Source organism: Varroa destructor, unplaced genomic scaffold, assembly GCF_002443255.2.
Source record: "Varroa destructor unplaced genomic scaffold, Vdes_3.0 BEIS01000002.1, whole genome shotgun sequence".
Lineage (NCBI taxonomy): Eukaryota > Metazoa > Arthropoda > Arachnida > Mesostigmata > Varroidae > Varroa > Varroa destructor.
Window position 1 is genome coordinate 30,531,778 of NW_019211455.1, and position 12,652 is coordinate 30,544,429.

The 12,652-nt window shown below is 37.2% G+C and overlaps 2 protein-coding genes across 18 annotated transcripts in view; one reads left to right on the plus strand and one right to left on the minus strand.

The window, feature by feature from the left end:
* Positions 1-3,756, minus strand: part of LOC111243622 (uncharacterized) — a 12,065-nt gene extending 8,309 nt beyond the window's left edge. For 2 of the 5 annotated variants that reach the window (XM_086978956.1, XM_086978953.1), the window contains exon 1: positions 3,623-3,756. The gene's annotated coding sequence lies outside the window, so the exon portion shown is untranslated. Of the gene's footprint in view, positions 1-3,277; positions 3,419-3,622 lie in introns of those variants that run through there. The other 3 variants (XM_086978954.1, XM_022789435.2, XM_022789434.2) reach the window with 3 other exon arrangements.
* The window catches only part of alpha-Man-IIb (alpha-Mannosidase class II b), a 25,246-nt gene continuing 15,856 nt past the window's right edge, over positions 3,263-12,652 (plus strand). For 4 of the 13 annotated variants that reach the window (XM_086978952.1, XM_086978950.1, XM_086978949.1 and 1 more), the window contains exons 1-3: positions 4,038-4,177; positions 5,721-7,650; positions 11,387-11,641. In XM_086978952.1, coding sequence (XP_086835078.1) covers positions 11,549-11,641 — 93 coding nt within the window. In that variant the 5' untranslated portion in view covers positions 4,038-4,177; positions 5,721-7,650; positions 11,387-11,548. Of the gene's footprint in view, positions 3,404-3,741; positions 3,920-4,036; positions 4,178-5,720; positions 7,651-7,717; positions 8,123-11,386; positions 11,642-12,652 lie in introns of those variants that run through there. The other 9 variants (XM_086978943.1, XM_086978944.1, XM_022789428.2 and 6 more) reach the window with 9 other exon arrangements.

The window sequence follows — 12,652 nt, forward strand, 5'->3', positions numbered from 1 at the left end:
TATATAATGCGTTTAAGTTGAGGAAAACTTTGATATGCTGTTTGTCTTAGCAGACATGCGTTCATTTGCTTTTCCTGATAATAGATGGAAACCAGTTCTTTTTAAAACAAAACAATGAGTTTGCCACAATGAATAACAATGCATCATTTTCGTATTTCTAATGAAAAATCAACTACAACCCAATTTTTTTTGGCGCTAAACAAACCCTCAACAGTACTAGAAATTTCCTTTTTTGCCTAAAGTTGACGGTTTAGATTACTGCCAGTCTTTATGCGGCTTGTGAAAAATCCAAAAGAATCTTCACGATGCAACCCTAAAGGCCCTTAATGGAGTTTAAAATTGGACTTGTCAAAAATGGTTCAAAAAGCTAGTTCTGATAGCCCTAGGTTATCACTACAGAAATTAACAGCCGTTTTAGAAAGAAGAAGATCAACGGCCAATTGGATCATCCACCTGGACTCCAACGGTTAGCCTTCTTAAGATTTTTAACGCATCTGTACCTTTTAGACTTAACGATTGTTTTAAGCCTTTACACTTTTCGACTTTTCGGTTCATTATCAGTTGAGAATTTAGTTCCTGTGTAATTTTTTATAGGTAGCATATTGAAGCGATACTCTAACGCGTTTGCACTTACCAACATCGCTAGAAGCACGGTTGCTATTAAACAATTATTTGCCGGATAAAAAAGCATATATTGAAAATACTAATTAGTGATTTAAGTCCCAAATTGGTAAACTAATTTCAAGGGATGGTGGTCATATTGAATAAAAATGACCGCAAGGAATGACACTTCAACACATACAAAATCGTTGAAATATACGTCCTTAGTTAGATACAATCTTAGAAACAAAGCATAATTCTCAATTTACGCAAAATACGCGTTAACCTATTTATAAGTACATATCTATGCAATACGTACATGACGTGGGACAGCCCTTTACTGTTCTAAAATTAATCGCTCAAAGCGTATAGTTTTTCTGTATTTTTTTTCAGTCAAATGAAATACGCCTTGGGTACATATTCCATGAAAAACAATCCTTGTTTTGGATTCAACGGCAGGTACGTTTAACGAAAATAGCACTAAACTTCTCTTATTCTGGAAGAAAAGTAGTATCATCATTGGCGTCATACGGCTAAAGCTTTGGCTGAAAAAAGTCAGGAATCGCTGGTCCAATCCCCGTCGGTGATGTACACTACATTACAAAAAATTAATAAATAAAAAAATAATATAGGATTTAATAAAAATTAATATAGGAAAAACTCATTGTGGTTTTACCCGTATAAGTACTTAATTTGGCTAATCGCGTTATACATGGAGCAAATTACAAGGTACGCGCCTTTTAGAAGGTCTAGGAATCTTCTAAGGCATAGCAATAAGATCCCTATGCCTATGTAATACGTCTTAATTTATGAGCATTTTCTGTGTTGATTGAGTTTATGTTTTTAGAGATTTTAATAAACAGATCAAATTTCTTGAGGATAAACGAGTGTAGATTGAAAGGGTGATATCCGATGGTAAATAGTTAAGCGGATGACAAGTTTTGGCATATTCTGATTTGACTGGTTTCTTGACTGTGTTTACTCTGTGATAGGCTGTCTATGATATTGAATCCAATGGGATACTTGCGCCAACATGACTGTTGTAATATACATCATTTCTATTAAAACGCATATAGTTTGTCAATGTTCATGCGATGTCCTTTTTAGGTATAGGACTAGTATTGACTATGCATGAGACTTCGTCAATGTGTCTAGTAGCCCATTTCTTCTACTTTGAATGCAAATCTATATTGTCATTTAGAATACTTCTTCATGCGGCAGCAGGATATCTCTAACCCGTGATTCCACTAGGGATTAGGTAAACCCTTCTAGTGTTCGAGAGGCAGATTTGAGGCATACGGCACTAAAAGAACAATAACCCAATAACCGAAGTAAGCGTTCAATTTAGCGAAACAAATCATTGTTTTACGTCTTCAAGTACTTAAAACTGCAGCTTCGAATTTAGCCCTCTAGTGGTAGGAGGCTGTTCTTTTTCTAGGAGGAGAAATTCTATTTGCTGGGCTTTTTGTTGTACTTACGAATTACTTTGTCTAACTGGCACAGCAGCGGCTGATGATTTCTTTGTCAGTGAAACTGGAACTATATGCTGCTGCATCGCATGTTACTGGTAATTCCCAACTCAATCTAGTAGTGTATCTTCCCTTTGAAAAAATAATCATCCAGTATGATGGAATTGAAATTCAAGCACTTATATGAGCGTTTGTTGCAACGAAGGGTATTTAATGGTAAATTGTTCTCTTCTAGTCGGGTTTTAACCCACTTTCATATAACTTTGTACATAAACCCTGACGGCTGAAGTCGCCGATGTAGCTCATTGAAATTAAGCTCATAACATGGTGTATGTTGCTCTTTCCAATGTTAATTGAAAGAAATATGTGTACAATTTTTTTTATTTATGTGAGTAATCGTATTAACTAGAACTGTACACAGTTTTACCATATAAAATACACGCAGTTGGATAAATTGTGCCGCGTTAAAGTACCAATGGTCTTGTAGTCAAGATTGTCGAATCTGCTCATTTAAACATTTTTATTTAATTAGCCGTAGCGAAAACGTAGGTCGTTAGCTTGGCTATAATCCACGTGATAACCTTCCTTATAGGAAACGAGTGAAACGCTAGATTGAAAGCCGTTAAACATTTATCGCACTCCAAGTGCACAGATAGACATGGGTGCAGTAATTAATCAATTTTGTGAAACTTTAGAAGATCAATAGCAGCCCAATTTATCCGGTCAAAGATCTGTTGACACGATTTGAATTTGAACAATAATTAAATTAATTGATTTGTAGTTTTTCTATGAGCCGCTGCTACAAATAAACATTCAGCATAAAAAAGAGCATGCAAACACAATTGACCAATCGCTTCTACCAGAGAACTGCATTTGCGATCGGATTGATCGTGCGAAACGGTAGAGCGTATACATTTGTACAAGTAGAATGTTTTTGCACAGTTCAAGGGTTTGTGTGTCGGGGATAATGCATGTACGTGCTCATCAAATTGCCGCAGCTGATGCACTGCGCGGGTCGGCAAGGTTTAAACAAATTCGGCGTCTCCAACTTCAACCAATCCATAAGCCATAGGCACACACCAACTGGCGGACAGCCGCAGTTGTTGGATTGGGACGTCTACCAACATCGGACCGCACGATGGGATGACTCCTACGCGAACTACTGGAAAAGAATGGCTTATCTCTTGGGCGCTATGTCTAGCACTCACCTGCGCCCAGTCCGTGGGCTCCAAGTGCGTTTAACGGCACTCCAACGGGTACACTACAAACCTCAAATTTTGAAGGAACGGTTATTCTGGGCCTCCCTATGAACCCATGACGCGACGCAGACACAAGTGAGTAAAGCAGCACATGCTGAGTAGAGCTTCATCAAGCTCAATCGACAATTAACCGTTGTAAAGGTGCATCACTAAAGTTTATGTTCGTATACATTTTCTAGTAATGAGTAACTGTCATATGTCGTACAATTTTATTTAAACATCACTTCAACGTCGTTATCTGCGATTGCATCCCAGTAAGTAGCGTGCAATGACCGACACATTAGCTGCTTTTACCTGTAGCTGGGATCAGCTGTGATTGTAATTTGGCGGAGCTTGATGGTCCTAGATGGTAGTTGATGAAGCGCATGTGTGTAGGTACATGGTGTGCCTGGTTCAAACGCATCTCCCTCCCAGCTTCTCGCATTGACTTGGATGTAGCGGCGAAGCCCTGTCTGTCTAAAAGAGCAGAATGGTTACAGAGTCGGTAGCTATATCAATTAATTTCAGGCCAGAAGCGGCCCTATAGTCTATCGGGTGCCAGTAGGTGCGCTATGTATTATTGTCTACTAAACGAGCTTCAGTGAGAATACAGTTATGTCAACGAGTTATTATCACCCGATGACCTTCTATCCCGACTATATAGACAATTATCCGTATATCTAGAGATGTTTCCTGCTCGCTCGTACATTCCATATCGGGTCTAATCTTCTTTCTGATGTGTATAACTGAATGGACAGTACCTGGTTTGTGGTCACAGGAACTTGAAGACGAAAGTCCAGATTCTCTGAGTGTAGTGGAGAGTGCCGCACAGATTACTAGTCAGGAACAATACTTTACTCGTTAGCTCAAGTAGGTGATTTCCTTCAAGAGAGGAATCAACTATGGGGATAATCAGCTGGACAAAGAATTTGAACGAATATAGTAGTTGAATGATTTTTTTATTGAGTAACCACTCTGGAATTTTTTATAGATGGAGCACGCTAATTATGAGTTTCTTTTGATCGCGGAAGCTGTAAAGACACATTCTGGTTTTTCTCAATATTTACCTTCCTTAGTGTTGCGAATGAACAAGACTCTTTGTATTTGTCAGGTCTAATCTCTTTTTAATAGGTGGTAGAAGTGATCTTTCATCGCTTGTTACTAGCTAATAAATTCGATGAAACTTAGTCGACTTGTTTCTAGGAAAATCGCATTTGCACTCGTTTAGCGACTCGGGTTTATGTTCTACATATGGATACATGAAACGGTCTCACGAAGTACAAGTCGAGCTACCTGTATAAAAACGGAATATGTACAAATTACCGTATGGTATTACAATGCACATCGTGGGCGCACATCTTTCACCTTATTATTTACTTTCACTTCATTACGTAATCAAGTGTATGCGTTCAACATGGCCGATTTAAATCGAGTAGTTAGAGTTTTGTTGTCCTAATCGTACAGTCGACTGTTTTAAACAGTGCTTTTATGCTCATACGGATATGTAGACTTGATACCTTCTTACCCGTCTCTGCACTATTCCATAGGCGACGGTAAACTTTTTGCTGTTTATAGTACTAAACTGACAAAAATGATTAACAAAGCTATACACGTTGGGGAAACGTCTTTTCAACGTTTAGTATGACAGCAAATTATCTCTATTACTACTGTACAGTGTTATCTACGATACGAATAAGAAGATATCGTCATTATGAAAACCGAAAAGTGAATTTTAGGTCATACACCATTGAAGTTTCTTTGAGACCAAGTTAAGATTCGTTTGTTTGTGTGATGACATCAACATGTTTAATACAGCATGGGCACATTTTTTATGCCACAACCAATTGAAAATCATATATTTATATATGCTTAGATCCAATGAACGACATAAAAAATGCGTCGATGAAATCAAGCGCACCTTGCACGGAAAGCCTTAAACTCTAAAAAATTTTTATAAAATCCTTTACTGTCAGACCCTTAATAAAAAAAATATTTGAAAAATTATTCTTCGGTAATAGCTTTTCTCCAACGGGGGAAAGAGAAAGTGAGTTTCATTCTTCTTAACTCCTTCTATTTTATATGTATATTGTTGGTGAATATTTATTTATGAGAATTTTTTTACGTATTAAAACAGAATCGGATACGTTCTGCAATTAAAAGTCACTTTACGGTACTATACATGGGAAAAAGGACCCGTTAAAGAAATGTATACCCTGAATCGACTTCCGTGGCAGCAAGATTGTTTCCAAAACATCTCGCTTGATTACATTCATCAGCAGAAATCGTATTAGATTTTTCTAGTATGGTATTTTTCAAACGTCAAATTTAAGAGAGCATTATAGTGGGCACGACAGTAGTAAGCAGTGCTGAGCAATTTGGGTTGCTAAATTAACCCATATAAATTTATCCATAGGAAATGCTGGACAAAATCATCGCACCTGTTTGTGTGTCACGCGAGTTTTAGGATGCGGAACATGGAGCTGTGCCGAAGTTATCCTGTCGTATTGCGTAGAAAAATATGACGAATTCGATAGTTGCAACAGTATGACTCTTACCTAGAATTGGGAAACTTAAGTTTGTTTAAAAGGATATTGTTGTTCACGTCCATGTTTACTTTAGGAGAACAGCTTATTAGCAGGCTTTTAAGTCACATACGAAGTGTTCGCTGTGGAAACACTGATAACAGTGAACGGAAAAAGCTCTTTTGAACCGAAACGGTAGAGATAAGCCAAATCTTAAACAAGGAAAAACATGAATAGCTATTGATTTTAGGGATAGTTTAAATGAAGGGCCGTCGTTTTGCTAAAGAAATCAAATATCACTTCGTTGACAATTAGCTAGAAATGAAATTCTTAGGAGTACCACATTTGAGCAATCCATAAAGCTGCTTGATAATACCAACAGTTGCACACGAGTAACTGTTTTAAAGAATTGAGCATTAATCGCATGTATGCACTTTTTTGAAAGTTCCATGGCAATACTGCCCAAGTTACAATTTTTAAAGATCAAGTGACTGAATTAATCAAGACGATAAGCAGTAAAAGGTACCTCTTCAAACTACAATATAAAGTATTGTTTCCTGCCTCTGTTGCGCTTCATGGAAAAGCACTATTGCACGTAGAAAACGCATTTCTGGTCCTGCGTCCGAATTGTGCATCAATATAATTTCAGGGTTTATGAACGGTGAACGGGCATTTCAAAACCTGTTGAAATATAAAAAATAGTTTTCTAGCCCACGGTCTTAGATATTTGCATACGTTAAAAAATTTGATGAAAAGAGAAGTTAGGAGAACTACGATGGAAATTCACAATCTTTTATCAAGACACAGTGTGGCTATACACTGGAAATTAGCCCCTGGAAGTTTGCATATGAAGAGTGCACTGACCGAAATATAAGTGACCTGTATCTGTATGTGGAACAGCAGATCTTAGCAGCGAAGGGCACGACAATATTCGGACTTCTTAGAATTAGACATCAGCTCTAGCATAAGTTCCTTGTTGACATTTTTAGACGCCAGAACGAGGTTTCGTTGTATTTCTGTTTTTTTGTTTGCTTGTGTATTCGTTTTTAAACCGTCTGTTAGAAATCAATGGAACTTTGAGCTTCAACCGTAAATATGGACCGGCTTTAATAAAATTGTCATATGGAAGTTCAGTGCAATGTTGCGTGCGATGCCGTAATATAAGGAAGTCAATATTGGGCAACAGGTAGCTCACTACATATTGCCTCAAATATATGGCATAAAAATGAATTGTACAATCTCAACACAATGCTCTGTTAAGGCAAAATCGATAAAGAATATTTCACCGTTACCAGAGACACAGCTGCGTGTAAAATTCCTAAGGAACTTAGTCTTTAAGTGCGTACTTTGCGCTAATCACGACGAGATTATTTACATTGGCAGATTTGTATTACGATAGCACGCTGAGCAGCTTCACATAACGCGTTGCTTTGATGCATTGTATTATCACATTCATTATTTTTCCGCCGCTGTCCTAATTTCACGTTTTTGTTATTTCTCTAGTATCCTATAGCAGCGTAATCACTTGACCATTTAAAGGCTAATTGCCTTAGAAACCTTACAGGCACCTGTGTTTCTGATAATGGCAAAAGTATTGTTAAGTGATTCTGCTTAAATAGAGCTTTGTATTGGGGCTCTATAATTTTCGCATTCATCTTGCCGACTACAGTTATTATTTTATAAGATAGATTAAAAACAGTTATTAGAAAACCATTTTCAAAAACATTCATAAGCTCAACCGCCAGTTGTACTTCGAAGGCGAAAATATGTTAAAGTGGTTAGGTCGATGCAAGAACTTCAAAGTAAGGAAAATACAGGACGGTAAGTGTTGATTATTTGTTCAAAGCATTATGCCGCTATAGATAGATTCTGCCCTTAATGGAGGTCTTTGCTCGGAGCATAACAACGATGGTGCGATAGATGATGATTGTAGGTTCCTATATAATCTTTTCAGGTTGCATATACGTAAAGCTATCTGATATGAATATTGTATTAAAACCGTCGTTTTTGTTCGGTCCAACCAAAAGAGTTCGATGTTTCAACTAGCCATATGGAATTATTTTGGCTACTCTTTCACGGATTAGTAGTAGACTGGTGAACCGGTAGCCCTTTCAAAGTAGCAGATTTAATTTCGTTAGTGGTAGCCTGAGTGCGTGTCATAATACGTAGAATAGGAGCGCTTATCCGCTCGAGCATGGTTGCGTTGGTGCGGAATAGCCGTGCATAATGAGAAGCATAGGATGAATGTGAATAGGCCTTATCAGTAGTTTCAATAGTGCCTATGAGGAAGATGGTAAGCATGGTTTCTGCGAATGCAGCGGCTAAACATAAGCGAAACTAGAGACTGCGTGTCGATTTAAGTACCGGGTTAGAAATATTACGAGGCAATTTACTTTTTGGCAGCAGAAGCACTAAGTATCTTACGTGCAAATTTTGGTTAAATAGTATTGTATTGTAATTGAAGCCATATCCGCACGTAATTCCAGAATTCAGCTCTTAAGTACGGTCAAGCTAGAGCAGTTGACTCTGTCTTAATGCAATGAGCTGCGTTCGAATATTGGAACTGTCCGTGGTCTCAAGCACACAAACTGTTTAATATTCTTTTCCTAGTTCTGGTGCTAGAAGCGACACGTTTCGGGTAGTAACTTCAAGTCTGTCACAAAATATTGGTCTAAGTGACAGAACACGGCTTTGCGAGTTCACTGTATTTTAAGTAAAGTACAGTTTTGCAATAATGCCGGATTCTGGCATCGTATTTTGTAAATAAACTATAATATTTTTATTACATAGCAGAAATCAAATAGAAATAAAGCTATCGTGTTTGTCAATGCCAAAGTGATAATTACATTTTGACCTAGACACATCGAGTAGGCTGAAACGTTACGTGTCACCTTTGTCAAGGGTCTAAATTTTCGTGACTTCGGATCCCTCTAATTAGCCCATCTGAAAGTTGCAAGGTAAATTTGCATAATCTACGTAAGAGGATGACGTAATTAAGGGTCGCTGATGTAATCAAATATAAAAAAAAGTAAAGAATGATTGCATAAAGGCAGGCGTGTGAAAATAAATAAATTAGACAATGGTTTGTTAAAACTAGTTGCACAGACGGTGAGATTGTAGTCCATAAAATACGGAATCCTCACCGTAGCCTATAAAAGTGTTTCCTGCGGTCAAATATTTGGTTAACGATTCCCTAAAGCACTTAGCCTGGTCTAAATAAAATTCATTTACAACAACATTGAGCCTCTGGAATTTTTGCGTAATTCTCGGTGTGTCCACAAGGGAAATTAACCAACCCAGTTTTATTTTAAATTTGGCTTATTGTAAATTTGAAACAGATTTATATTAGCATTATCTTTAGGATCCCCTGCGAAGTGCGGCTTATTGAAGTAGGCTTATTGAAGATACGTCTATATATTTAAAAATTATACTCTGGTACGAAAACTAGCGCGGAAGTTTGTGTAGCTTTTTATAAAAAAGCTTTGCTGAATTGATGGCTCTGAATCTCTTTAGGCTTAATTGAAGAATTCGCTACCATATAACATTGAACCCAACTGAAAAGTAAAAAATGTGTCCCAATGATAAATATTTTTTTCGTTAATTTTATTTATGATTATTCACTTTAGTATTTTATTGTATTTCGTTAAATCCTGTCAGATCAGGATTTGCTAGGTCCTAGCAAAGGTAGGCCACCAAGTGAATGGAGTTATTGAACTCTGATGCGGAAAGCTAAGTCAATTATATTTAGCGGTTTTTAACAGAAAATCTGCCAGAGTAGTTTATAGAATTTTACTACCGAGGTAAAGCCCGCTGCATCATCTCGAAGTTCATTTAATATAAAACCAATGGTCTTTTTCTTCAAGAGACGGTTATATAACATGCCGCATTATTTTCAGCAGTACAAATCTGAGTTGCATGAAGTATTTTTTAGTAAACACTTATTAGCTTGTAAATACTAAGTATGACACAATTGGTTCATTTTTATCCAAATTGGATTATATATATTTAGAACTAAACTATTTACCATATAGAGAAACAAATATATAAGAACTAAGCAATTCTTCGGAGTTGTATTATAATAGATGTGCTGCCAAAAAATCTACTTGTATGGACAAATAAGGAACAAGATCGGACATCACAAGAGCGTAAGACTATTTTATTTGGGTAGAAGTGGGGTTTCCGCCAAGACCACTATCAATTAATTTTCAAGTTACTTCTTAAGGTTGACTTCAAATCAGCCCGGGTCTTTGTTTAACAGTACCCTAAAACTTCAAAACGTAAGTAGCTAGCACCATCATATCATCAGCCCAGGGTCACCCTCGTCAGCTTTTCTATCTCATTAGACAGACTAATTTCCTGCCTAGAAGCGTGCCTCCTCCGAACCTGACTCAAGAGCATCTTCTGCACCGCCCTTTAAATCCCTTATATTTTTTAGTAGCTTCCTTGTAGCTATCTCCGGCATTATTGACGTTAGAAACATGATGCGGTCAATATATTAGGAATTTTTCGACGATACGAAATATTTCTAGCTTCGTTATTCTAAATCTTCGACAGTATCGTTAACGCAGTTAAGTTCTACACTTCTATCAATGAAAGTCATCCTGTCTTAAATAAACAAGGCCCTTGTACTTCAACTAAAAGCAAACATAGAAGGTACACAATTGTATCTATAGACCATATAGATTGATTTAAGCCTCCAAAGACATAGGTTTTATAATTCTGAAGGGGAAGAGGTTGTTGAACAGAGGGTGTGGTAGCTTACTTACTTTACCTTCCAGTTTTTGACACGGTGTAGTTCAGGTTTGAACGCGGGCATAGACACCTTTCGTTTCATGTTCATAGAAGCCAGGTTTCTGATGGAATATCAAATGGCGATACCTGACATAACACTGGAAACATAGGAGGCTAAACAAAGATCAATCGGGCAGAGATCAGAAATATTGCTAAATCGTTCAGTTAATATTGTTTGCTTGTCCGAAAGCGCACTTAAACAGAGGAAAAGCTTAGCAATTATCTCAATAGTTTATTAGCGCATAATGCTGCAAGAAAATAGTTGTAATGGAAGCAGAAACATAGGGTGATAACATGCTAGTGCAAGTATTTTCACAGCAGAGACACCTGGCGGGCAATTATTGCTATGATGTTTAATACACGGCAAATCGTACTGTCTTCAGATGTACGTCTCATTTGGTTGGTAAAACCTCACTGTCAGATCTGCTACCAAATAATTAATGTCGTAACCAGATTGCCTGTAAACTTATCTGCTTGTTCTACTGGCATTTCTTTTACCTTCCGTTGATTATAGCCTCTGTTGTATAGAAATCTAGATCCATTCCTACCATCATTATCTCACAGTTGTTAATGAAATTATCACTGAACTAAAATGGCTTCTTAAATACTATGACAATTACAATATACTGCTATGCTTAGTTCTACTAAAACTGTCTTTATATTCGCGCTTTGTTGACCATGGTTAACTGAGTTTGTTATAGACTGAGTTCGATTTAGCGGAGAATACAGATATAGTTAACGTTCATTTTTTTTCTTATGCTCGCAGGGATGGCTCGGAAGTACCGATGATCGGCTGTATCTTACCAGAATTTGGGAAACCGACAAAGTAAGAGCAAATCCAGAACTAAACAAGGTTAATTGAAAATATCAGCCCTACTGCATTCGCCTGTTCAGACAGGCAGCGCTGAGGTTGTCTGAAGTAGCAGTGATGGCAAAGTTTTTATTGCTGCGGCCGAAGAACCTCTGTGTCTGCCTGATCCTTCTTGCTCTGGCCACACTTGTCCTCATCTTTCAGTATCAGGTACGTTGTTATACTTGTATTGAAAGTCAAATCATTTCTCACAAATAAAAAGAGTAAGTTGTACTGCGTCATTGGATCCTTATCGAAATATACAGACAACAATTGTCTTCCGAGACTATTGGCACCATTGATGTTTGTTTATCTAACATTTAGAGGTGTTTAAAATCTTCAAAATATGAAATAATCACTCATAGAAGCCACTTTTGCGAATGGAATAATTGATCGAGAATGTCGAACTTCAATGATTTTAGCTTAGTTTGCTAAAAGGAAAATGCAATCCGTTTCGTTGTCACGCTAAAATAATACTTTGTCTTAATTTTTAAGCCCCTTGAAAGCAGCGTAGCGTTATGGAAGAAAATTAGATTAATTTGAACACCACCAGTTTCTTCTGCGATTCGTCAAATAATCTATCCAAGACCATATGGCGCACATCTTGGAAAAGTGGTCACAGTTTCTTCAGTTGTTCCCCTACTTCCAGTCCACATTTAATTTACATCTCTATCCACATTTAATCGACAAGGATATGCCGGAAGGAGCTAGCGCTTTTGCCTAATGAACTTTAAACTGAACTAAAGACCTGTTTTACTTGCGCTTAAACTGGGACATCACGGTATGCGCCTTGACATATGTATCCACGAAGAATTATTCGTTTTAAGTTGTGGTAAATTTTTTCACCTATTGATTTTACTATAAAATCTAAAGAAGGCGTAGCTTTTGAGTTTCACTTACTTCAGCGCTCATCTAAGTTAATTTTATTATTTTTCAAAAAAGTGAAAGGGCGAACTTTTTTGAAACACTGAACTGTTAGAGAAAACAATCATCTGTCAATGTTTGTTTGCGCCTGAAATATTGAAAAATAAACCTTGTCACAAAAAAGTTCCCTGCCGGAAGTTATTTTTAGCAATGGATTGAAACTGTATATTTATTAAACGATTTAGTGCGTGGCATTTCCATGTACGATTAGAGGTTTATGCATTGGGTGATGGCAACGGTATGAGGTTTTTTAAGCTA